Source organism: Pseudophryne corroboree, chromosome 6, assembly GCF_028390025.1.
Source record: "Pseudophryne corroboree isolate aPseCor3 chromosome 6, aPseCor3.hap2, whole genome shotgun sequence".
NCBI lineage: Eukaryota > Metazoa > Chordata > Amphibia > Anura > Myobatrachidae > Pseudophryne > Pseudophryne corroboree.
This window is the reverse complement of record NC_086449.1, coordinates 587,322,940-587,350,830: the sequence shown is the minus strand read 5'-3', so window position 1 is coordinate 587,350,830 and position 27,891 is coordinate 587,322,940. Positions and strand designations below refer to the sequence as shown.

The 27,891-nt window shown below is 48.1% G+C and overlaps 1 protein-coding gene across 2 annotated transcripts in view; it reads right to left on the bottom strand.

Annotated features, from left to right (window-relative positions):
* The window catches only part of ITFG2 (integrin alpha FG-GAP repeat containing 2), an 85,395-nt gene that overhangs the window by 10,854 nt on the left and 46,650 nt on the right, over positions 1-27,891 (bottom strand). For both annotated transcript variants that reach the window (XM_063927966.1, XM_063927965.1), the window contains exon 9: positions 22,189-22,280. In XM_063927966.1, the coding sequence (XP_063784036.1) occupies positions 22,189-22,280 (92 nt within the window). The remainder of the gene's footprint in view (positions 1-22,188; positions 22,281-27,891) is intronic.

Sequence of the window (27,891 nt, the reverse complement as noted above, 5' to 3'; positions counted from 1 at the left end):
GGTCTCGCCCATGCTCCTACCTAGCATAACGGATGTTCATTATGAGGCACGGGGGGTGTCCGACCATTCGCCCCTGTTGCTGTCTCTCGATGTGGAGTGCCGGAGGGGACAGTCATATTGGAAGTTGCACCCGTCCTGGCTGATTCAGCTGGGAAAGTGCCCGGATTTACCGCCTAGGTGGGAAGGTTTCTTTGCGGATAACGTGGGCTCGGCCCTGACACTGGTTATATGGGATGCATTCAAAGCTTATTTACGTGGTACGCTGATAGGCAAAATAGCTGCCCGCAAGATAGAGTACAGAGCGATGGAGAGACGGCTTGAATCTGAATATAGGGATCTAGAGACCCGCTATTTGGCTCAGGGAACCTCTGCGGTAAAGGCAAGTTGGCTGTTAGCTCAGGAGGCCTGGCTAGCTCACCTCTCGGATAGAAATGCGCGCTCCCTTTTGTTCAGGGCCACCAATATATATATGCAGGCGGACAGGCCAGGTAGTTTATTGGCCCATTTGGTGCACTAAGACCGTCCTGGGTCCACGATAGTGCAGATGTCTGACCCTGATGGCTACATAGTAGATAATACCCCTAACATAGCGCAGATGTTCCTTTCATACTTTAAAGAGGTCTATGACTCTCAGTCGACGTGCTCCGTGGAAGACTTAGACCTGTACCTGTCCAATATACCCCTTCCCAAGCTTTCCCCCGAGGCTAGGGATATTCTAGACGCGCCCTTAACTTTGGAGGAGGTGACTGCAGCGGTGGTAATGTCTCCCAGTGGCAAGTCTCCGGGAAGCGATGGCATCCCCACTGAGCTGTATAAACAATACATACAGTTCTTTGGTCCCAAGCTGCATGAGATGTATACAGACATATTTGCAACTAATAAACTTCCTTCCTCAATGTCCGAGGCCGTAATTGTAGTACTGCCAAAGCCCGGTAACGACCCCAAACTAGCAGAGTCCTATAGGCCAATCTCCCTTATCCCTACCGATGCCAAGATCCTGGCAAAAATCCTTGCGGTCCGGCTCAACTTGGTCATTACATCCATAATACACCAGGATCAATCTGGCTTCATGCCAGGGAAATCCACGTCCATTAATTTGCGCAGGCTATACACTATTTTGCAGGCTCCCCATGACTTCCCCTCGGACGCGGTTGTGGTTTCATTGGATGCGGCTAAGGCATTCGACAGTGTCGAATGGCCATATCTGTGGGGGGTCATGACATGTATGGGCTTCGGCCCTAATTTTATACAATGGACCAAATTGCTATATCAAAGCCCACGTGCCAGGATCTTGGTTAATGGCTATGTTTCTTCCTCCTTTACTCTGACTCGGGGCACCAGACAGGGATGCCCCCTCTCCCCAGCCTTATTTGCCATAGCCATTGAACCCTTGGCTTGTTTGGTCAGATCGCACCCGGACATTGGGGGAGTAGACACGGGCCCATGTACTGACAAAATAGCCCTTTATGCAGACGACCTATTACTCTTCTTACACGACTACAGTGTGGATATGCCTGTGGTGTTGCAGGTCATAGAGACCTTTGGCGGCTTCTCTGGTCTCCGCATCAACTGGTATAAATCATTTATAATGCCCATTATGGGCTCTCCTCCACGGGTCCCAAAGATTTCCCTACCGCTGAGCTGGACAGGCCAGATTAAATATCTTGGGATCCAGGTTTCTAATGACCCTTTGGATTTTATACCCTTGAACCACTTGTACAGCTGATTGTACGCAAGTCGAGGGCTTGGTGTAAACTCCCGCTGACAATGACAGGTAGGGTTAGCCTTATTAAGTTGATAGTTTTGCCCAAACTACTGTATGTTCTTTCGCAATCCCCTGTATACATATTCCCGGCCTTCTTTAAGAAATTAAACAGTATACTATCATCTCTGATATGGGCCAATAAAAGGCCTAGAATAAAGTTAAATACTCTCACTAGACAAAAAGTGGATGGCGGCTTAGCCTTGCCTCACTGCCAACTATACCTACTATGCGGCCCAGCTGGCACACATCGGCATCTGGTTGCGGGGAGGAGAGGAGGCCGGTCTTTGCTGGGCGTTTCTCCAGTGTTACTACCCGGACCTTTCTCAGACACAGATTCTAGTGGGGGGGGGGGGGGGGGGGGGGGGGGGGGAGAGCTTCTCGGCTGTCCCCTCCTATTGATTTTCAGGCCATGAAGATCTGGTTGGCTTTGATACGTATGCTCGGGCGGGTACGATAGTATGGACCCGGATACTCCCCTTTGGCACTCCGCATCACTCCATGAACTAGGGTCTCTGGAGGGGGGGGGGGGCGGGGCGGTGTGGGCCCCGTACTCGGTAACTTCCATATTCCAGTTGTACGACAATGGTACAATGAAGTCCTTTCAGCAACTAAAGGAAGAGTTTGGTCTCCTAAACTCTTACTTTTATAGATTTCTACAGCTTAGGCACGCTTTACAATCACAGTTCGGGGATTGCCCCCCAGTGCTTCTCCCCTTCCCCATAAAGACCTTTCTATGCTCATTGGGTCGGGTCAAGGTGATCTCCTTCGCTTACTCGTACCTTATCAAAACAATTCATGCAGACCCGCTCTCGAACCTTCGGGAACGCTGGGAGCGGGACGTGGGCCCCATAGAAGTGGAGGACTGGGAGGTGGCGCTGGGGAACTCGAGCCAGGTCACCAAATCACTACGGTTCCAACAAATCCAACTCTTTATATTGCATAGATCATATATGACTCCGAACATGCTGGCCAGATTTGGGGCTGGTGGCGCTGCTGCCTGTCCTAAGTGCGGGACCGCTGGCGGATCATTCTGGCACCTGGTGTGGGAGTGTCCATCCTTGCAGGCGTTCTGGGCTGGGGTCGGGTCGATTCGGGAACATACGGGGATACCGAGAAGCATGCTGACTCCAGGATTTTGCATTCTGGGAGCAGGAGGAACTGACTCTGGGCCTAAGTGGGAGGACTTGTATGCTCGTAGTATATGCGCCCTCGCCAAGGTGTGCATTGCGCTGACATGGATGGCTCCACACTCCCCTACGATGTCTGCATTTAAAGCCCTTGTGAATGACACAGTATTGAAGGATCGGTACATTTATATGAAAACCAATGCCCTTTCTAAGCACGAGAAGATATGGTCCTCTTGGATTAACTCTACATATTCCTCCCCTGCCCTTAGAATTTAAAGATTTATAACTTAACTTAAATTGTCGTACGCCTTTTACGGCGGCGCGGCTACTTTGGACCCGTGGGGACGAGCCAGGCTCTTCTCCCGTATTCTACACTATAGGGATAATGCACCTCATCTTGCACAACTGTAGGAATCTAGACTTGCTGGAGTTGTTTTGGTCTGTTTTGTTTTGGTTTATGCTATCTTCTTTTTTTTTTTTTTTTTTCGGGCGTCTTGTAGGCTTTATTAGGCCCCATAGTTGGGGGGGTTTACTGAAGTATTTCGGGGAGAAAACAAGAAATGTTAGTATGTGTTTTGACCTTGTTTGCAGACTTCAGAGAATCTGGTATCTGTGGGTTGACATTATATGGACCCGCGACCACTTGTTACACCACGCATATGCACATATTGTTTGAGAAGGATGTATGTATGAATATATTGTGTAACAACATTTGAAGCTCCCAATATATACTGAAATGTCTGTAACGAGTTCATTCTTGTTGAATAAAAATACTCTATTAAAAAAAAAAAAAAAGATATCTATAATTGAGGCGCACTTGTAATGCACAATTCCCTGATAACTCTGCTACACTTCAGGAATCCCCTATTAAGCTCATGATGAAATCGCTGGGTAGCACGCACCTGCTATCTCAGATCTATTCTTGCTTGCTTATGGCTCACCATGGTGATGATCTTCCTCACCTCCAAACTCAATGGGAGGCCGACTTGGGCCCTTTGGCTCAAGACATTTGGGATGCTGCTTTGACTAGCCCCCGTCTATCCTCTACTTCTATCAGGTTTCAGCAAATCCAGCTATTTATCCTCCACAGAGTCTACCTGACACCTGTACGTTAATTTAAAATAGGGGGTAGGGAAGACTCCAGATGCCCTAAATGCAATTCTCTGGAGGGTGACTTTTGGCACTTATTTGTCCAGTAGTAGTACTACTTTTGTCCAGTAGTTAGTGCATCCTGGTCTGACATCTTAAGGATTATAGCGTCTACTGGAATACCTCGTGTTGCGTGCACCCCATCAGTATGCCTGTTAGCCGCCTTTGAGGATGATACTGTGGACAAAATCACCCAGAGATATATTGTTAACTTATGCATGCTGGCAAAGGTTTGCCTGGCTAGATCATGGATGTCATCGGTTGGGCCTGGGACGGCAGAATGGATATCACTAACAAAGTAATGAAACATGAAAAATGTGTAAACAGGTCCAGACAGGCAGAGAGCAAATACTATAAAATATGGGATAAATGGTTGGATTTGCCATTTATGTAAAAGTAACTGTTCAATTGTATGTTTAATGGAAAGTAACAAAATTACTACTACATAATTTAATCACATAAAAATGTATATAGACATCTGAAACATTAGAACACAAAATTAAAAACAAATAATTAGGCTGAGGAAGCAAAAAATTCCATATAGCGACAGTGTTGCTGTCCGTATCAATTATTTGTATCCAAATAGGTATATGTTGCAAGACCTATCTTTGTATGTGTCAGTCTTGTGTTTGAATGGAATCCCAGATGGTATGGCTTTATATATTCATATCCATTATTTGAATAACAGTTTCTTTAAACCAAGTCCCAGAGGGATACTCAATATCATTTTTCAGGTACAATATACTTCCAACCCCCCACTGTATATGCAGTGTATTCTCCCACCCTTATGGATTAGATGCAGTTACCATCCACCGATTAACTCACTGAGCTAACACGCTCGATTCGCTGTGATGTGATCAGCGTCTGCCAGGCACCCCTCGCAGCCTGCGGACTCCTGGATTAAGACAACAGTCTATTGTGGTAACCACGGGTGTATAGGCGCTTGCGCTAGCGGTCTTACGGCTCCGGCTAGGTGGTGTCCAAAGGGTGGCGGGTGGGTCCGATTTCCAACACGTTCTTTTGATCTGGTATGATGGAACAGACATCAAACGCCTGTGCTCAACTTCAACGCGTTTCTCCGCTACCCAAATTCATCGGTTTCCTCAGGAGGTACAGTATATACAGGTATCCAAATTATGTAGATATTTATACTGGTCTTAACCAATCGCAAGGTTCTTTTTTGATAATGACACCTGTTATCCATATCGTTCAAACAGACAGAGAGGGGAGGGGTTCCAAATCCCACCACTACATTTCCCTTCAGCACACTAAAAAATTACCTGTAACCATACCTGAACCTATCTGGTAATAGAAATTCAGAGAATTAGTTTACACATGTTTGCAAACACATGTTTAAGCTGCTGCGCCACTTCACGGCTTCTCCGATGTCAGCAGTCCTGACACTACACAATGGCAGTGCCCACATAGGGCCATGTAATTTGTCACAGTAGGCCTCATAATAAAGGCTATTACTAAAACACATCCAGACAGAGAGCTAACTTACCCAGGAGCCACCCCCAGGATCTCCCATTGGCACTCCAAGGAACAGCATGCCTTCCAAATGCTGCTCCCATTCAATGCCTCTCGCACACAAGCAGACAAACCATGGTAAATGCTCGACCATTCCTGGAGATAATTAGGTTTATGTTCAGCCTAACATTTAAATTAGTTAAGACAAAACTGTTTCAAAAGAAAAAGTATATTTCTTGGAGAGTACATTATAAAGTATTGATAGACCCAAATTGCGCAAACGCTGGATGCAGCCTGTGGTGCAGATAAACAGAGCACTCAGAACATACCAATGGAAATAACACAAAACTGCCACACAGTGGCACCAACAACAATAAAACAGGGGTAAAAAACAATTATCGTACACTTTGAAAGAAATTTTCAGTGGAGTAGGTATTTTGATTAGCTTGGTTCCCGAAACTCAAAAACAATAAAACATAGTGCAATACTGCTTGAATGGAACACTGGTTTATTTAAATTGCCACACACATTTTAATTGATTCAAGTTGACATATCGCACCATATAGGTGTATTATCCTTAGACTCCTCAGAAGTTGGCTTTCTTGCCTTGTTGCTGAAACTCGATTATGAAGTATAACATTAGAAGGTTGTACAATTAGGAAATGCTCATAAACATCTTTTCGTTGAACAGGCCTCACGTTATTATATAAAACTAAACGTCCGAACTTAGAGTCTCCGGACGCAAAGGTATCAAACTTGTAAAATTTCGCGAACGTGTGGGCTGAGGACCACGTCGCCGCTTTGCAAAGTGGAGTAGTGGAAGCACCTCTGGCAGCCGCCCACGAGGCACCCACTGATCGGGTAGTATGAGCAACCGTCTGAACCGGAACCTGTTTGCCACAGGAAATATAAGCTTGCCGAATGGCACGTCTAATCCTTCTAGACAAAGACTGCTTAGATGCTGGCCAACCCTTCTTTGGCCCATCATAAAGAACAAACAAATGGTCCGACTTTCTGAAAGATGCCGTAACTTGTACGTATACCCGTAAAGCTCGTACAACATCTAAGGACACGTCCTCATCTGTGAGACCCTGGAAAGATCGGACCACAATTGGTTGGGTTACGTGAAACCCCGAAACACCCTACGGAAGGAATTCTGCTCTTGTACGGAGTTCTGCCCTATCCTCATGAAAAATTAAAAAGGGACTCTTACAGGATAGGGCTCCCAACGCAGAAACCCTCCTAGCCGAAGCCAAGGCAAGCAATAACGTGACCTTCCAAGAGAGATATTTCAGGTCTGTTCTTGCTAACTGCTCAAAAGTTGGTGATCTCAAATATTCCAACACCAAATTTAAGTCCCATGGTGCAGTGGGAGGACGAAAAGGGGGTTGTATCCTCAGAACTCCCTGTAAAAAGGTTTGAACTTCTGGCAAGGATGCTAACCGCCGTTGAAAGAGGATGGAGAGAGCCGAAATCTGAACCTTCAGAGAGCCCAGCCTCAGTCCTCCATCTAGACCGGCCTGAAGGAAAAGTAGAAGTCTGGATAAGTGGAAGTTCGTTGAATTCCACCCACATACCTGACATCAGGCCATGTACCTCTTCCAAATCCTGTAGTAGTGCCTGGCTGTGACCGGCTTCCTAGCGGCAATCATCGTAGGAATGGCCGTTCTTGGTATCCCTCTGTTTCTTAAGATCCGGGTTTCAATAGCCACGCCGTTAAACACAGCCTGTTCAGGTCTGGGTGTAGGAACGGTCCCTGAGATAGCAGGTCCTCTCTGAGGTAACCGCCAAGGATCTTCCGCTAGTAACCCCCGCAGGTCTGAGTACCAACTCCTGCGGGGCCAATCTGGTGCAATTAGAATTGCCCACACTCGTTCTCGTTTCACCCTTTTCAGAACCCTGGGTATGAGTGGGAACGGTGGAAAAATGTAAACCCTCCTGTAAAACCAAGGAAGTGTTAATGCGTCCACTCCTTCTGCTGCTGGATCTCGTGTCCTGTACATATATCTGGGCAGCTGATGGTTTTGCCGAGACGCCATTAGGTCCACCTGAGGCAGACCCCATCTCCTCACTACCATGTCGAAAATCTGTGGATGTAGGCACCACTCTCCCGGATGCATGTCCTGGCGACTGAGATAATCTGCTTCCCAGTTCTCCACACCTGGAATGAACACTGCCGAGAGGATGATGTGTCGTCTTTCTGCCCACAACAAGATCTTTGTGGCTTCCTTTAACGCCATCCTGCTCTTCGTTCCTCCTTGATGGTTTATGTAAGCCGTCGTTGCGACATTGTCCGACTGTATCCTTACGTGTTGACCCTTGACTAGGTCTTCTGCTAAGAGAAGCGCATTGTAAACGGCTCTTAGTTCGAGGATGTTTATGGGTAGTCTGCTCTCCAATAACGTCCATCTGCCTTGAAACTGATGGTCCTCTAAGACGGCACCCAAACCTCTGAGACTGGCGTCCGTTGTCAGGATCCTCCAATCCGAAATGCCGAATCTTTTGCCTGCTACAAGATTCCTGTGCAATGACCACCAAATTAAGGAGGTTCGTATGCACGGTGGAAGTCGGATTCTTCGATGTAGAAGCCATTGCGAACCTGCTCCCTGAGCAATGAGGTTTATCTGGAATGGTCGGGAATGAAGTCTGCCGTATTGGAGAGCTTCGGACGACGCAACCATCTTCCCGAGAAGTTGCACACAGAGGTGCAGAGAAACCGTTTGTGTCCTCAGTACCTGAGCCACTAATCTCTGTAGGTCCTGGACCTTGTTCTCTGGTAGGAACACTCGTAATAGTACCGTGTCCAAGATGAGACCGAGGAATTGAATCCGTTGAGTCGGCATGAGGTTGGATTTCTGGAAATTGACAATCCACCCATGTTGAATAAGAAATTGAGGAGATGTCTGAACATCCTTGATCAGTCGATTCTGAGATGATGCCTTGATCAGTAAATCGTCTAGATAAGGTATAATCGTGACCCCCAACAGTCTCAGTCCTGCAACCATGATTGCCATGATCTTCGTGAAGATTCTTGGGGCTGATGATAGACCGAACGGCAAGGCCCTGAATTGGTAGTGATCTGCCACCAGTGCGAACCTTCAGTAAGCCTGGTGAGGAGTCCAGATTGGAATATGCAGATATGCATCCTTTATGTCCATGGATACCATGAACTCGCCCTGTTCTAAGCCTGCAATGACCGACTGGATTGATTCCATCTTGAATTTGTAGACCCTTAGAAACTGGTTGAAAACTTTTAAATTGGGTATTGGTCTGACCGTCCCGTCTGGCTTTGGCACGACAAAAAGATTGGAATAGAACCCCGTTCCTCTCTGAGAGGCGGGCACCGGAATAATGACTTCTGACCGTAGCAATTTTTGAATTGCTGCCCGTAGTGCCCTTGCTTTCTGAGGGCACTGAGGCAATCCTGTTGTAAAAAACTGACTGTGAGGCCTCTGTTGAAATTCCAGTTTGTATCCCTGAGAGATTAAGTTGTTCACCCAAAGTTCTGGTGAGGTTTTGGCCCAGATGTCCTGAAAACCTTCCAGACGTGCGCCCACCAAGGGGGACCCCAGGTGAGCTGGGAGGCCGTTATGCCACGGTTTTGTCAGCAGGTTTATCCCGCTTTCTGGTTGCTGCCTGTGAGCGGCCTCTACCTCTGCCCCCACGTGCTTGTGTACCGAAACCCCTTCCTCGGGCTCGAAAGGACTGTGATCTAAATGTAGTAAATGCTGGTTCCGAATAACCTCTCCTAGCCTGTGGAGCGGCTCTCGTATAAGGAGTAGGCAGAAAAGTGGACTTCCCAGCTGTAGCCTGCGAAATCCACTTGTCCAACTCTGGTCCGAACAGCATCTCACCCCCAAAGGGGATGGATTCTACTGCCTTCTTGGTGTCAGAGTCTCCCTGCCATTCTCTGAGCCATAAAATCCTTCTGGCCGATGCGGAGATGCGAGATGCTATCCTGCTAATATCCTTAGAGGCTTGAAACAAGTATGAAGCAGATTCTCGAATGTGTTCCGCCAGTTGGGTAATCTCTTCTAAGCTATTTTCCTCCTCAATAGCTTGTACAATACGTCCAGACCATGCACCCATGGCCTTGTTGACCAAAGCACAGACGATCGCAGGTCTCTGCGCTGCACCAGCTGCTACAAAAATTGACTTACGGTCTGAAGCATCCTTTAAAGTAGTTATGTTAGGAATTGGTAAGATTGTCTTCTTCGGCAACCTTCCTAGGGAAGCATCCACTACTGGTGGGGTCTCCCACTTATCCATTACACCCTTAGGTAGAGGATAAGTTACCTGAAACCTTTTCGGAAATTGAAAGCGTTTGTCAGGTTGTTTCCAAGTCTCCTCCATCTGAGATTGGAGGGATTTAGGAATGGGAAACACTGCTGAACGCGGCTTTTGGAATTCGAACAAATCGAAATCTTCCGACTCCCGTATTTCTTCTAGCTTAAAGTTTAGGATCTCCTTTACCGCGTCAATTAAAGAATCAAGACCCGAGATTGCCGTGTCCTCCTCTGGAAAATCGGGGTCTAGGTTAGATTCAATTAGCTCACCTTCCTCTGTATCAAGGAGAAGACCATCTTCCTCCTCTGATTTCGGTATAATAGGGAGAGGTCTTTTAACAGCCTTGCGCACACTCGTTTTTGCATGTGCGGGCGGTGTTAACATGATGAGAAATTCCTCCATCGTCTTTGAGAATACCGCAGCCCACGCCGATTGCTGCTTGCGCGATTCTGCCATCTCCTTGGAGATTCTATTAGCAAGGTTGTCTTCCCATGCCCTAGCCAGAGCACTGCTCCCAGGTGGAGCGTCCTTGTCTAAGCAGGAGTCGCACACCCCGGAGCTGCCAACCCGCGTGCTCTTCTTGTTACATTTCGTACAAACTTAACAGGTGTTGGTTGCCTTAGACATTTTATTTTTAAACATCTTACCAGGGTATTACGCAGCGCTTTCACCCTTTAAACTAGGAAGAGAAAGACTGGGAGATGACGGAAGTGAAGGTATTGGATCCGGCTGGAATTACCTGTCCCTTCCTTATATAAAAAGATCAGGCCAAAATATTTTTACATTAAAAAAATAAAAATAAAATAAAATAAAACACCAGCCGACTCGCAACCCTCACACCCCAACTGTTAAATCAGCTACGATGTTAGAGTTGGTATCCGCTTGCTTCCGTGTATTTTCTTCAGGATCTCTGAAAAAGAATTCCCTTGAAAATATAATGTGTAAATTATGATTACTTTTCAGGAGATCCTCACATACTGTATATAATAGGATTTTAGTACCTACCGGTAAATCCTTTTCTCTTAGTCCGTAGAGGATGCTGGGGACTCCAAAAGGACCATGGGGTATAAACGGATCCGCAGGAGCTTGGGCACACTATAAAGACTTAAACTGGGTGTGTTGGGAATGCGGTGTTGAAAGAAAAAATCACGAGAGGATATGTAGTACAATTAGTAGGTTAACGTTTATTAGTATAAGTAGTGTAAAGTCAGGATTTGCTTATTGCAAATATGTGGGGGAAAAATAGGTTGGAGGAAAAAATAAAAATGGAAAAATGAAAATGAAAATAAAAATGAAAAATAAAGATATTAGAAAAATACTAAATAAAAAATATCAGGTCAAGCTGCGTTGCTGCGCCTGAAAATGTGGAAATTATTTGAAAAAAGTAAGTCCCAAATGTGTGGTGTGGGTATTCAACCGCCCCGCCGTCAGACGAGCCGCGGTGAGACTTGATACACGCCCCGATCTTGTTGTAAGAGTTCCTCACGTAGAGGAAGAGGGCAGAAATCTTCTATGAGTAACCCGTGAAAAAATTGGATAGCCAACCCTCCTTGGCTAGCCCGGATCCAAGATGATCACCGGAACCTTTGTTCATCTTACGCTTAGCACTTTCAGAAACGTGAAAACGGAGAGGCCACATAGACTGACTAAAAACACCCACGGGGTCACGAGGGTGTCCACTGCTATAGCTTGAGTGTTCCTTGACCTGGAACAATATCCCTGAGGCCTCTCGTTGAGGCGAGACGTCCACTTGACCAATTGCGACATTCCTCAAAAACTTGTCACTTCTGTGAAAACTTCTTGACGCTGACTGAATTTCTCCCAGATGGAGAACGCGCCAGCAGAGGAAATCTATTTTTCAGTCGTTCACCTCCGGAACGAAGACCGCTAAGTTAGCGATTACCAGACTATCCACCCAACAGCAAAACTGTGCATCTTCTGCCATTGCCGCTATTCTCCTTGTTCCGCCATAGCAGCTTACTTACGCCACTGCCGACAAGTCATCTGGTAGAACGAACACGGGCAGACCACTAAGAATACGTTCGTCGGAAGTAACCCTTAATTCAAGAAAGGCTATTGCAGACAAGCTTTCCAACTTGACCTCATCCCCTGGAAATATGTCCCTTACAAGGACTGCTCCCCAGCCTCAGAGATCCGTATGCACGGACACCAGGATCTACACCTGGAACCCGAACCTTCATCCCTCTAGAAGAGGAGAACCGAGCAGACACCACAGGAGCGACGTCCTGGCCGTAAGGATTATATTCTGGTGCATGTGCAGGTGAGACCTGGACCACAATCCCAACTGGTCTCTTGAAAGCCACTCTGGCATTAGACCTGCTCACCAAAAAAAAAAAACCCTCTCAGGCCGCACCCAACTGTTTTAGTAACGGAACACAGTGATGAAGTGTCACAGCAAAGCTGATCCAACTCTGGATCTTCAGACCTCTTTTCACCGGAAAACATCGAACCTTAACTGGTCATTATCTACTCTAACACCCACCTCCGACATCTGTGACGTTGGAAACAGCAGCCAATCCCTGTGTCGAAGAACAGTCAGAGAGAAACAACGATTTGCGCCTTTATACAGGGACAACCAGACAATGTCCTGATGCTGACGCACCTCTGTATGGCGTCGCGTACTATCTTCGCTTCCAGAGTGGAACGGCAAGATCTATTAGAAAACAGTAAGGGGAAACAACCGTAACCCAGAATGTTCCCTTTTGGATTCTATAAAAACCCACAGGTCTTAGTCTATTCCTGGACCAACTGAAAATTAGTAGACGAGTGCTCACCAGAGTGGGGACCAGCCCGATAGACTCAGCGACAAGTGGTGGATGTGTAGGAAACAGAAAACGACATCCACTTCTGCGAACCTAACAAGGCTGCAGAACTCTTACCTTTTCACCTCTCACTGTCTGCACAGAAAAGGAAAAAAAGAACGGCATCGAACCGGTTAAAACGCCTGCATCCCACAAAAGAATGCGTCACCAACCGTTGTGAAGGAGGCTAACTCACGAAGTTAGACTTACCAGTGGTATCCGCCGAAGTTGACTGAACAGAGGCTTCACCAAACAGCTGAATACCTCTCCCCCCAGTATCTCTCGGAGATCCTGCTGTCACGTGGCAGCCTGCTGCAATGTTAAAAGGTAGAATCAACATAGGCAAGCTTACCCACTCTGGGTAGGGTAATTCTATCGGATGCCTACCCGAATACAACACTCCCTCAAGTGCATACAGTGCAAATAAGGTCAAAGTATAGAAATAAAAATAAGAATTTACTTACCGATAATTCTATTTCTCGTAGTCCGTAGTGGATGCTGGGAACTCCGTAAGGACCATGGGGAATAGCGGCTCCGCAGGAGACAGGGCACATCTAAAGAAAGCTTTAGGATCACCTGGTGTGCACTGGCTCCTCCCCCTATGACCCTCCTCCAAGCCTCAGTTAGGATACTGTGCCCGGACGAGCGTACACAATAAGGAAGGATTTTGAATCCCGGGTAAGACTCATACCAGCCACACCAATCACACTGTACAACTTGTGATCTGAACCCAGTTAACAGCATGATAATAGAGAAGCCTCTCGAAAAGATGGCTCACTACAACAATAACCCGAATTTTTTGGTAACAATAATTATGTACCAGTATTGCAGACAATCCGCACTTGGGATGGGCGCCCAGCATCCACTACGGACTACGAGAAATAGAATTATCGGTAAGTAAATTCTTATTTTCTCTGACGTCCTAGTGGATGCTGGGAACTCCGTAAGGACCATGGGGATTATACCAAAGCTCCCAAACGGGCGGGAGAGTGCGGATGACTCTGCAGCCCCCAATGAGAGAACTCCCGGTCCTCCTCAGCCAGGGTATCAAATTTGTAGAATTTTACAAACGTATTTGCTCCTGACCAAGTAACTGCTCGGCAAAGTTGTAAAGCCGAGACCCCTCGGGCAGCTGCCCAAGATGAGCCCACCTTCCTTGTGGAGTGGGCATTTACAGATTTTTGGCTGTGGCAGGCCTGCCACAGAATGTGCAAGTTGAATTGTACTACAAATCCAACGAGCAATAGTCTGCTTAGAAGCAGGAGCACCCAGCTAGTTGGGTGCATAGAGGATAAACAGCGAGTCAGATTTCCTGACTCCAGCCGTCCTGGAAACATATTTTCCGGGTCCTGACAACGTCTAGCAACTTGGAGTCCTCCAAGTCCCTAGTAGCCGCAGGCACCACAATAGGTTTGGTTCAGGTGAACGCTGAAACCACCTTAGGGAGAAACTGAGGACGAGTCCTCAATTCCGCCCTGTCCGAATGGAAAATCAGATAAGGGCTTTTACAGGATAAAGCCACCAATTCTGACACGCGCCTGGCCCAGGCCAGAGCCAACAGCATGACCACTTTTTCTGTGAGATATTTTAACTCCACAGATTTAAGTGTGTCAAACCAATGTGACTTTTGGAACCCAAAAACCACCTGGAGATCCCAAAAGTGCCACTAAAGGCACAAAAGGAGGCTGTATATGCAGTACCCCTTTAACAAATGTCTGAACTTCAGGGACTGAAGCTAGTTCTTTTTTGGAAGAAAATTGACAGAGCCGAAATTTGAACCTTAATGGACCCCAATTTCAGGCCCATAGATACTCCTGTTTGCAGGAAATGTAGGAATCGACCCAGTTGAATTTCCTCCGTCGAGCCTTACTGGCCTCGCACCACGCAACATATTTTCGCCAAATGCGGTGATAATGTTTTGCGGTTACATCCTTCCTGGCTTTGATCAGGATAGGGATGACTTCATCCGGAATGCCTTTTTCCTTCAGGATCCGGCGTTCAACCGCCATGCCGTCAACGCAGCCGCGGTAAGTCTTGGAACAGACAAGGTCCTTGCTGGAGCAGGTCCCTTCTTAGAGGTAGAGGCTACGGATCCTCCGTGAGCATCTCTTGAAGTTCCGGTTACCAATTCCTTCTTGGCCAATCCGGAGCCACTAATATAGTGCTTACTCCTCTCCATCTTATCAATCTCAGTACCATGGGTATGAGAGGCAGAGGAGGGAACCCATACACTGATTGGTACACCCACGGTGTTACCAGAGCATCTACAGCTATTGCCTGAGGGTCCCTTGACGTGGCGCAATACCTGTCGAGTTTTTCCCAACGGTTTATAATCATGTGGAAGACTTCTGGGTGAAGTCCTTACTCTCCCGGGTGGAGGTCGTGCTGAGGAAAACTGCTTCCCAGTTGTCCACTCCCGGAATGAAAACTGCTGACAGTGCTATCACATGGTTTTTCGCCCCGCGAAGAATCCTTGCAGCTTCTGCCATTGCCCTCCTGCTTCTTGTGGCACCCTGTCTGTTTACGTGGGTGACTGCCGTAATGTTGTCCGACTGGATCAACACCGGCTGACCTTGAAGCAGAGGTCTTGCTAAGCTTAGAGCATTGAAAATGGCCCTTAGCTTCAGGACATTTATGTGAAGTGATGTCTCCAGGCTTGACCATAAGCCCTGGATATTCCTTCCCTGTGTGACTGCTCCCCAGCCTCGCAGGCTGGCATCCGTGGCCACCAGGACCCAGTCCCGCATGCCGAATCTGCGGCCCTCTAGAAGATGAGCACTCTGCAACCACCACAGGAGGGATACCCTTGTCCCTGGTGACAGGGTTATCCGCTGAAGCATCTGAAGATGCGACCCGGACCATTTGTCCAGTAGGTTCCACTGGAAAGTCTTGCGTGGAATCTGCCGAATGGGATTGCTTCGTAGGAAGCCACCATTTTTACCCAGAACCCTTGTGCATTGATGCACTGAGACTTGGTTCGGTTTTTTTTTTTTTTTTTTTTGGGAGGTTCCTGACTAGCTCGGATAACTCCCTGGCTTTCTCCTCCGGGAGAAACACCTTCTTTCTGGACTGTGTCCAGGATCATCCCTAGGAACAGAAGACAAGTCGTCGGAACCAGCTGCGATTTTGGAATATTGAGAATCCAATCGTGCTGCCGCAACACTACCTGAGGTAGTGCTACACCGATCTCCAACTGTTCCCTGGATCTCACCCTTATCAGGGAATCGTCCAAGTAAAGGATAACTAAAATTCCCTTCCTTCGAAGGAATATCATCATTACGGTCATTACTTCAGTAAAGACCCGGGGTGCCGTGGACCATCCCTACGGCAGCGTCTGAACTGATAGTGACAGTTCTGTACCATAACCTGAGATACCCTTGGTGAGAAGGGTAAATTTTGACATGAAGGTAAGCATCCTTGATGTCCCGAGACATCATGTAGTCCCCTTCTTCCAGGTTTGCAATCACTGCTCTGAGTGACTCAATTTTGAATTTGAACCTCTGTATGTAAGTGTTCAAAGATTTTAGATTTTAAAATCGGTCTCACCGAGCCGTCTGGCTTCGGTACCACAATAGTGTGGAATAATACCCCGTTCCCTGTTGCAGGAGGGGTACCTTAATTATCACCTGCTGGGAATACAGCTTGTGAATGGCTTCCAAAACTGCCTCCCTGTCAGCGGGAGACGTCGGTAAAACAGACTTTTGGAAACGGCGAGGGGAATACGTCTCGAATTCCAATTTGTACCCCTGAAATATTACCTGAAGGATCCAGGGGTCTACTTGTGAGTGAGCCCACTGCGCACTGAAATTCATTGAGAACGGGCCCCCACCGTGCCTGAACTTGTAAAGCCCTAGCGTCATACTGAGAGCTTGGCAGAGGCGGAAAAGGGTTTCTGTTCCTGGGAACTGGCTGATCTCTGCAGCCATTTTCCTCTCCCTCTGTCACGAGCAGAAAAGAGGAACCCTTTTGTCCGCTTGCCAACCAGGACTGCGCCTGATAATACGGCGTCTTATTTTGAGAGGCGACCTGGGGTACATCCCCCCTTTTTTTTTTTAAGGCAATACTTCCAAATGCCGTTTGGAATCCGCATCACCTGACCACTTTACTGGTATAATTGGACAACGCACTTATACTTGATGCCAGTCGGCAAATATTCCGCTGTGCATCATGCATATATAGAAATGCATCTTTTAATTGCTCTATAGGCAATAATATACTGTCCTTATCTAGGATATCAAATTTCCAGTCAGGGAATCCGACCACGCCAACCCAGCACTGCACATCCAGGCTGAGGCGATTGCTGGTCGCAGTATAACACCAGTATGTGTGTAAATACCTTTTAGGATACCCTCCTGCTTTCTATCAGCAGGATCCCTAAGGGCGGCCATCTCCAGAGAGGGTAGAGCCCTTGTTCTTACAAGCGTGTGAGCGCCTTATCCCCCCTAGGGGGTGTTTCCCAACGCACCCTAACCTCTGGCGGGAAAAGGTATACTGCCAATAACTTTTTAGAAATTATCAATTGTTATCGGGGGGAAACCCACGCATCATCACACACCTCATTTTATTTCTCAGATTCAGGAAAACTACAGGAAGTTTTTCCTCACCAAACATAATACCCCTTTTTTTTGGTGGTATTTATATTATCAGAAGAGTGTAAACTTTTTCCATTGCCTCAATCATGCAATGTGTGGCCCTATTGGAAATCACGGTTGTCTCTTCACCGTCGACACAGGAGTCAGTATCCGTGTCGGCGTCTGTATCTGAGGTAACGGGCGCTTTAGAGCCCCTGTATGAGACGTCTGGACATGCACAAGCTGAGTAGCCGGCTGTCTCATGTCAACCACTGTCTTTTATACAAAGCTGACACTGTCACGCAATTTCAACAGTACATCCACTCAGGTGTCGACCCCCCAGGGGGTGACAACACTATTACAGACACTCTACTCCGTCTCCTCATCATTTTTCTCCTCATACATGTCGACACAAACGTACCGACACACAGCACACACACAGGGAATGCTCTGATAGAGGACAGGACCCCACTAGCCCTTTGGGGAGACAGAGGGAGAGTTTGCCAGCACACACCAGAGCGCTATATATATATATACAGGGATAACCTTATATAAGTGTTTTTCCCTTTATAGCTGCTGTATTGTTTATACTGCGCCTAATTTGTGCCCCCCTCTCTTTTTTAACCCCTTTCTGTAGTGTAGTGACTGCAGGGGAGAGCCAGGGAGCTTCCCTCCAACTGAGCTGTGAGGGAAAATGGCGCCAGTGTGCTGAGGAGATAGGCTCCGCCCCTTTCTCGGCGTCCTTATCATCCGTTTTCTTGTATGATTTGGCAGGGGTTAAATGCATCCATATAGCCCAGGAGTTATATGTGATGCATTTATTTTAGCCATAAAAGGTTTTCTATCGATTTATTGCGTCTCAGGGCGCTGCCCCCCCAGCGCCCTGCACCCTCAGTGACCGGAGTGTGAAGTGTGCTGAGAGCAATGGCGCACAGCTGCGGTGCTGTGCGCCTACCTTTATCTGAAGACAGGAAAGTCTTCTGCCGCCGATTTTTCCGGACCTCTTCGCTCTTCTGGCTCTGTAAGGGGGCCGGCGGCGCGGCTCCGGTGACCCATCCAGGCTGAACCTGTGATCGTCCCTCTGGAGCTAATGTCCAGTAGCCTAAGAAGCCCAATCCACTCTGCACGCAGGTGAGTTCGCTTCTTCTCCCCTTAGTCCCTCGATGCAGTGAGCCTGTTGCCAGCAGGTCTCACTGAAAATAATAAACCTAAACTAAAACTTTCACAAAGAGCTCAGGAGAGCCCCTAGTGTGCACCCTTCTCGTCGGGCACAGAAAATCTAACTGAGGCTTGGAAGAGGGTCATAGGGGGAGGAGCCAGTGCACACCAGGTGATCCTAAAGCTTTCTTTAGATGTGCCCTGTCTCCTGCGGAGCCGCTATTTCCCATGGTCCTTACGGAGTTCCCAGCATCCACTAGGACGTCAGAGAAATATCACTTAGCTTCCTGTGTATGATCCTTTTCGACCAGGCTCTGCGTCGACCAGGAGTTGACTGTCATAATGTTCCCTCCACGTCGGGAAGAGAATAATATTCGGACTCCTTGAGAGGATCGAAACCCAACTCGCCACGGCCAATCTAGAGCTTAATCAACAGAGCGACCAGCACATAAGAATACCATTATTTCAGCATTTCTGGATATACATCATATAATACACAATAAAACACATATACCCTAACCCTGCATATATAAACCTATATCTACATATATATACACATATAGATATAACCTATACGCAAGTGGATTGTCTAGACCTTGCAGGTCCCTAGAGACAGTAATGTGTTGTGAATGTGTACGACCATGTACTGACACGCCCCCGAAGTGGATCTACCAGGAACGTTATGGTCGACAGAAACTAAGTAAATGTCGACAGCCAGGAACAGTAATCGGGTAAAAAATAATAATAATCTTGGAACCCCGAGGGGTCTGAGGGAAGCATACAAATACAATTTCGATAACACTCCCCCCACATATACCTAGAAATATATATATACAGGTACAAGGCAATAACAGCCTGTTAATGTTTTTACCCAGGAGGTTACCGTTGATGCCGACAGGGCATCCACCAACAACTGTGTGTCTCCCCAAGCGTGTTTACTGTTTTAAGCACACAAACACCAACTTGCTAATACTTAATTTTCCGAATCAAGTACCGCCATGCGCCGGCGAAGCCGACAGTTATCCCCACAGCAGCTTGTGACAAAGCCCTCACACCTGTCGACATATGTCGACTAACCGATAGTGGGTAAACAAACAGGGAAACAGTGAATTTATGTAATACAACAAGGATTATGCGTCCATTATCAATAATAATGCTATATGACACCCATATAGCATTAAAAAACACTGTGCCCCCCCTCCTTCTTACTACACAGCAATTCCTGGTGGGGTTCTGAGAAAAATGGCGCTGACTCCTCTGTGAGGGCTAAGCTCCGCCCCTTCCCGGCGCGCTTAAGCCCGCTCAAATATAAATATATATAACCCTATATTGAGCCGGGGGACCCTATATACAGGAAGATATCTGAGAGGGGCAACATAACACCCAAACACTATGCCGCCCCCCCTTTGTTTGTGCTTTACAAACTCCTTGGCGGGGACAGCAGGGAAAATGGCGCTGACTATGTGTGAGTCTAAGCCCCGCCCCTCTTGGCGCGCTATAGCCCCCCTGTATTCAAAAAAACAAGCAGGTCGAGCACCCTATATAGTGTGAAACACTATACCCACACAGACACCAATGCTGCTCAGGGCGCCCCCGCCCCCCCCGCGCGCGCGCCCTGCACCCCAGGCAACCGAAGGCCCCGCGCACCCGCAGATCTAATGGCGGGTTATCATATGCGGCGTCCGGGACCCCCAAAATACCTATGCTGCCCAGGGCGCCGGTGCCACCCCCCCCGGCGCCCTGCACCCATGGAGGCCGACGGGGGAGACTGGCGTGTAGTGCACTATAACACGCCGGCGGGGGTCTGTATACGGAGCCCCGGCAGCGCAAGCAGTCAGCTAAAAAACAAACTGACTCGCTGCCCAGGGCGCCCCCTCCTCCCCCGCGCCCTGCACCCATATAAGCGGCGGCGGGGAAACAAAGGCGCGTAGCGCTAAACCATGCTGGCGGGGGATGAACCACAGTGCCTCGGCACCAAAATGCTTTTATATGCCAGATCACATTAAGAAGACTAGTAACTTTCTGCCCAGGGCGCTCCCCCCCCAGCGCCCTGCACCCTATGAGTGCGTTGGTGTGTGGGAGCATGGAGCGCAGCGCAACCGCTGTACCTCCGTTACTGAAGTCTTCTGCCGTCTGAAGTCTTCTTTTCTTCCAATACTCACCCGGCTTCTTTCTTCTGGCTTCTGTGAGGGAGGTGACGGCGTGGCTCCGGGAACAAGCAGCTAGGCGCACTAAGTGATCGAACCCTCTGGAGCTAATGGTGTCCAGTAGCCGAGAAGCAGAGCCTTTAAACTAAGAAGAAGTAGGTCCTGCTTCTCTCCCCTCAGTCCCACGATGCAGGGAGCCTGAAGCCAGCAGGTCTGCCTGAAAATAAAAAACCTAACAAAGTCTTTCAGAGAAACTCAGGAGAGCTCCCCTAGTGTGTGACCCATCACTCCTGGGCACAAAGTCTAACTGAGGTCTGGAGGAGGGGCATAGAGGGAGGAGCCAGTTCACACCCAGTTTAAGTCTTATAGTGTGCCCAAACTCCTGCGGATCAGTCTATACCCCATGGTCCTTTTGGAGTCCCCAGCATCCTCTAGGACGTATGAGAAATATATTTTACACCAGCAGAGGGAGCTGTTAGCCTAATGAATCTCTCTATTAATAATGATCTATTCACATATTCAGTCAAAGTAGCAGGGCAAGCTATTTTTTTTTTAATAGAAGACCTTCTCCTATGTTCTTTACTAGCGGCGGCGGGGGGGGGAGGGAGAAAGAGGACCCATCCTTTTCCTCAGACTGGCGCCATAAGTCGTAATATTAAACATGGCCCCTCTAAATTTCCAGGTCACGTTTATATGACAGAGTATAACAAAAGAGCCTTGTTTGCAGCAGAGTTCTTTCTTAAGAATTCTATAGTGCCTCTTGTCATATCGCCGCACCTCTCAGCCACGCGGCGCTGTGTGTGTCTCTCACTCTCCCCCCCCCTCCCGCTGCCCGCTGGCTGGCGTGCGCCAGGACCGCTGTTACAAGGTCCCGTAGCGGCGCCTGTGCACTGCTTCTTCTCTGCTCTGCAGCGCGCCGCTCTGCCGTCTCTCCCTGCACACAGGGAAGACACGCCGAGTCTCGCGCCGCGCTTGGCTCCCGCGTGCCGGACGCTATGGATAGCCTTTTATCAAGAGGGGGTTTATTACAGGAGACAAATAGGGAGAGGGAGAAAATAAATTAATAAATATCTACATGAAAGAAGCCTAAGCTACCTCTTCTATTCAACCAGTACTCACTTTTGAGGCTTGTTGGAGGATCTCCTGTGGAGAGATGCAGGTCCCTTCAAAAGGGATTTCTCCAATATAAAGCGGCTTTGTCTTTCTTTTATTAGGTGGACGCAGCACACTCTTTAGAAATTTTAGTCAGGAGCTCTGTGCTCCCCACGTGCTGTACCTCCAGCACAATTTTTTAAACTGAGGGAGGAGGGATGTGAAGGGGGAGGAGCCGGCTGTGCTGACAATGCTAATTTTAGATTGTGCCACACCTCCGGTTGCAGGCTTCACGCCCCTACTGTATAGGACTCCAGTGTCCCCTAGTGGATGAAAGAGAAAGGGGTATAAGACAAAGTCTGCAGAGCTTTTGGCATAGTAAGTAAAACAAAGAGGAACATTTTCTCTTCACTATAACAGGCTGAGAATAGCCGATAAGAAAATCTGGCATTGTGCAACTCATGTATATGATGGGAGCTGTTGGCGATCCATTACATCATCCACAAAAGGTAGGTCCATGTAATAACTGTTCACTGTTACAAATGAACAAAAATGTGTATTATAGTCAGAATAGAAATTTCAGGCTGGTCCCTGTCTCACCGTCACATCTAGTTTCTCCAGAGCAAAAAGCTGATGATCAACTTGAACTGACCATAGGAGTCTGTCAGAGCCTTGCATTAGCTTCAGGGTGCCTACAGGAGATACAGTTGAAGAAAAAAAAACCATGAGGTTGGGATGAGTAAGAGTTATCAACGAACGGGATGCCAGCTGTCAGTATACCGACAACGGCATCCCGGTCGTCAGTATGCCGGCAGCAAAGCGAGCGCAAAGAGTCCCCTTGCGGGCCCGCTGCACTCGCCACGCTGTGGGTTTGGTGGCTCACTAGAGGTTCTATTTCCACTCTATGGTTGTCACGGACACCCACAAGTAGGAATAGCTCCTGTTAGCCGGGACTCCAGCTGCCTGCATCCTGGTGTCGGTATCGTGACTGCAGAGATCCCGCCTGCTGGCAACTTAACTGCATACCATCCGGATTTTTATCCACCAGAAATAAACTACTTATTTTATATGTGAAAATCAGGATTTTGGTACTTACCGATAAATCCCTTTCTCCGATTCCACAGGGGCCACTGGAGTGTAGTTACAATGGGGAGATAGTAGGTGGTATTGGTAGCTGGCACTTTAAAAATTCTCACACTGTGGCTAGCTCCTCCCCTACTATCTCCCCTCCAAGCCAGTCTACGTTAAACTGTGCCCGAGGAGAGCTGTAATAAACAAACCGTAAGGTAGAGGAGGTTAGCGACGCCCTGTAAACCAGGCGAACACAAACTAAACCTGGAACAGAACCTGACAAAAACCAGGCTAGCCTGAACCCAACAAGCAGTCATATGGTGATCTGCAATCGTTAATCAAACAAAAATCAGGAGAAACAGCGCTGGGCGGGCGTCCAGTGGCCCCTGTGGAATCGGAGAAAGGGATTTATCGGCAAGTACCAAAATCCTGATTTCTCCTTCATCCACTAGGGGCCACTGGAGTGTAGTTACAATGGGGACGTCCCAGAGCTCCCAAAAAACGGGTGGGAAAGCGCTGAGAGTCCTGTAAAAACTGCTCGGCCAAACAGTGATGCAGAGGCCGTAAAAGTGTCAAACTTGTAGAATTTGACAAAACGAATGTCGGTTTGACCAAGTAGCCGCCCGACAAAATATTCATGGATACCCCGCGGGCGGCTGCCCACGAAGGTCTTACAATGCGCGTAAAGCGCGCTGAAATGGAAAACGGAGGCTCCCTAGTAACCGCCAAGAAGACTGTCTGATGATCAGATGTATCCAACTGTCCAGCATATGCTGGGACCCCGGCTATTTAGTACGGGAGCATCGTCCAGAGCAAAGAAGAATAAACATTACATCGAATAGCCTGAGACCTCTGTAGAGAGAGTTGACGAGCCCTGACAACATTCAGAGAGGATTGACAACCACTAGTGTCAGATTTATATGAAAAATGGACATCCCCCTCTGGAAGAAACGACCGCTGAGGCCGAAGCACAGCCCGGGGAGTTGCCAATAGAGTACTCCCTGAACAAGAGGCCGAACTTACGGCCGCTAGGCTAATATCATTTGGAAGAAAAGCGAAAAAGGCAGAGACCTAAAATTCCGGTCAGTGTGGTTTGAAGCGCAGCGGAGCAAAAAACCTCCCAGAGAAACCAAAGATGAATGGTAACTGGAAGAAGGGGGAAAAACCCCTTTTATCTTCATTATGTCCCATAAAGTTTTCCCAAAGTGGCAAAAGCGAGAAGAGGCAATAGACTTCTGAAATCGGAGCCCAGTAGGCCTAACCGAACTAGGGAACTCCTCCCTTCTGAGGTCTCGTGAACAGTCACACGGGTAACCGAAACCAGTGTAAAATTGAACAAGGAGAAAAAAGGAGCCTGTTGAAGTAGACAGTCCAGTCGAGGTAGGAGCCAAGGCTCCTCTACTGACAACAGGCGTATCTGTATCTTCAAGTCATGCGTGGCCCAACCAGCGCCACCGAGAGGACTAGCACGCATAATCCCCTCCTGTGTTACTGAACATGAAGTAGAAATAGAAAAGGAGGCAGGATAGAATAACCAGAAAACTCCCCAGAGCCCTGAGGGCCTCCACGGCTACTGCCGTCCGAGAGTAATAAAGGGTTAAAGAGTCAGTCAGAACGCCCTGAGGTCGATCCGAAATCTCCGCCCACAGCGGACCAGCTGACAAAACTCCGGGGCATGTTCCCTCACCCAGGAGTCTGACCTGGTGGCTTGATCTGGAAACAAGATTGTTGTCCCCCGCTCCGAGAGGAATGGAGGCGACCACTCATTGCGTCGCAACTTGACTGAAGAAATAGAGTCTCTGGTGCCGAGGAATGAAAAATCCTCTGACGGACCGTGTTGAGAAACGTCTATGCGGAGCATAAATTGGATCTGTGTCGAATCAGAAGCTCGTGGATCCTCCAGATATTCAGAAGCCACCTAATGTACAGAGTGGGATAGTAGCAGTAAATTGTCCCATTAGGGAACCAGTAAATTGTCCCATTAGGGAACCAACGTCACCCACTGCCCTTGAAAAAGAGTTATTCTGTTATCTTCCTAAACTCTGTGGGAGCGGAAGAGAGAAGAGTAAAGGACTTACAGTGAAAATGAGAATCCTGTTAAGGGGGAATCTGAGAAAAGCCTGTCCAACGGAAATCAGTAAACAGGCATCTCTGAAGACAAGGGACACGTAAAACTCCCTTTCTTGTTTAAACTAGCAATCACAGACTAAAAGGATTGTAAGGCCAGAATAGGCCTGTCCGAGCCACTTGGCTTCGGAACGTGAAAAGAAAACAAAGGCCTGAGAACTGTCCTCATTCAAATATGTGAAAAAAAACAGGGATCAACACCCTTTGCGGTTAGAAACCTATGGAGCGCAGCCTGCAGTATGACTCTCTTGTCATCGTAAATCAGCCGACCCATGCCGAGGGACTCCTGAGACGGTTGTAACCGCCCAAGCCTTCTCCCATCGACCTGCGCCTACCCTGGGACCCTGCAGGTGGTAGAAAAGTCTGTGTAATGGGTGTATAGGATGACAAAATCAGACTGGACCGAGGATGTTGAACCTCTGCTTCAGCCTTTTTACCCTGAGAACCCCTGGCGACGAAGATATCACCCGTGTGGAGTCAAAAGCCTGAAAGGGCACGGAAAAATCTAAAGGGAAGACCAGTAAAGGTCTGTCTTGGAGCTGGGGCAGTAGTAGGAGAAATCAAAGTGGACCTACCTCCATTGGTTCAAGAAATCCTGCAGAAAGTTCCTTCCCCAGAACCATCTGCCCCGTAGGATTTCATGTTTACCTGTCACTGTCGCAGCCCCAGAGGTCGTCGGGTTAAGACAGCCCAAGCGAAGATGCAGGGTCCGAGTCTGTAGACGTGGAGACCTCCAAGGAACATAAAGCAGAATCGTGATTCTGACCTGTACCAAAGTATCAATTGATCCTGATGCAAAGCATCCTGTAACCTAGAGGACAATTGTTCCCCAACCTACCTGCTCCGGACACGGTAGAACCATGCTGCCGCATATGTCGATGGATCCCTGAGCAAGGTTGCCTCAGGAAAACGGCGGCTTGATGGACCGGCGATACACCGAGGTGTATACCCTAGAGAGGTTCTGATACCATCTCCTGCCATCTGCAGGGAAAAGATAGGAAAACAAACCTTGTTTGATACCTGATATTGTGTATTCGTGTCTGTCGGCCGCCTACCGGAGCCTGCCCAGCTCATCCGAAACTGGACCAGTCGCTGTCATTTTCGTCAATGGCGTGGAACCCTGATGGACTTGACGTGTCCTCCTCCTTTACCTGCAGTATCAGATGAACTGCTGTATTATGTACCTGTCTATTCTGAGACACTGGTTCAGATCCACAGAAAACAGACATCAGTAATGCATGGAATGTTAGCAAAGTTTCTTTTTGGAAAGGTGTGTTTGGTTTCCAAGGTCACAGGATCAAATCACAGCGGGACCAAAGTCCAAGGGCTTACCTGATGAGCTATTGTCTGGATAATAGTGACATTACCTGCATCATTGATCAAACAGGGGTGTGCAGGTGCGTGGAGGGCGAAGCAGATGGCTCCGCCGCATACTTCACACCTAAGAGGGAATTCTTCGACTATCCCAGGAGAGACAAACGAAAGGAGAAAAGGTGGGTTAAATAAACAGAGCCCTACGTAAGGGCTGCACTATAATGTGTAGTGACCGATACGATTAAAATAAACTTTCTGGAGCAGCGGAGACCCGAACCAGTAACGCTGCGCTGTGGGACAGGAGTCTTAGCCCTAGGCTATAGGAGTTCTCCTTAAAGTTTTGTTTGGATTCAAACCCCTGTTCAGATACCCGCTACTAGCGTACTGAGCCGCAGCGCAATTTGTCTGATGCCTTACACACATTCCCCAATTACAAATAGCATTAGTAACTAGTGACACCAAGGAATAATAAAGGGAAGGCAACACCCCGCCCTGTATTTAGTGTACCGCTAATTAAGGTGCACCCGATGTTTCTCGGAGGTTCCGCTGGCTTTTCAAAATGGTGACCAGCCTGTGAGAAAGATGGGGGAAAATGTTATGTGCAAGATGTTATTAGAAAACATTGCGGAAGTTTTGTTTTATCCCCTATATCTGGTATTTTATGGATATATCTATATACATACCTACACGCACTTAAACATATATATCTATATATATACATGCACAAACATAACTATATATGTATATATACACACACACACACACACCGTAGGTAAATAAATACTGCACAGTAGATTCTTTTAATTATTATTGAGCTGAGTCCTAGCTACTGTAATAGAGCAGGTTCCCTGATTTGCAAGTAGGGAAATGCTGGGTAGAGGACTCTACTGCAGGAGGAATGTAGCAATATTTCAGCAGCCTGAAGTATCGAAAAGTTAAAAACCCCAGAGACAGGGTCTGTTGCCTAGCGACAGGGAGACCTGGGAGCCCGCTGAGTAAAGCGGGTTATCTGTAAAGAAATCCTCCCTGCACAGCCAGGAGAGGAATGGGTCTTCAGTGTGAGACACACACTGGAGCGGCGTGCTGCAGCGGCGCGGGGAGCGGAGAGAGCCCGCCGTACAGAGCGGGAGTTAGCTCCACCCCCCCTGCCTCGTGCAAAGGTATCCCCCGGCCGCCTTGCGGGCAAATATAACCCCCGGCCCTGCCGGGGAGAATGTATATTGTCATATATGCTGTGGCCGGGGAGCGGTGTGTAACCCCCCCGGCCACCTGTATGCAGCTGATTCTGAGCCCGCCGGACGGAGCGGGACTTAGCTCCGCCCCTCTGCTCCGGCGCCACTTTTAAATCTAAAATTCAGCTACTCCGGCGCCTGTATTACCCGGCTGAGCTGCGTTTGGGTAGTGTAAATGTATCACCCGGCTGCCTTCTGCTGCAGCCGGGGATAGAAGAGCGCTGAGCCCGCTTACAGAGCGGGCTGAAGCTCCGCCCCCCTCATAATGGCGCCAAGATTACACTATGTGTTTAAGATTTGAACCCAGACTGCAGTGGTACTGGTACTTTCTATGCTCTGGGTCCCTGAATTTACTAGATGAGCCACAGCTCCTTTCTGTACTCTGTTCAAACACTGGTTGTTATACAGGACACACACAGTAAAAAACCATCACATTTAAGTGTAAAATCACACATCAGTCTGGAGGGGGGGAGATTGTACTCACTGTCCTTTTGATGGCGTGGCCCTGACACGCGCCGCACGCAGCGGTGTCCGGCCGGAATCTTCTGATGTAGTGGTC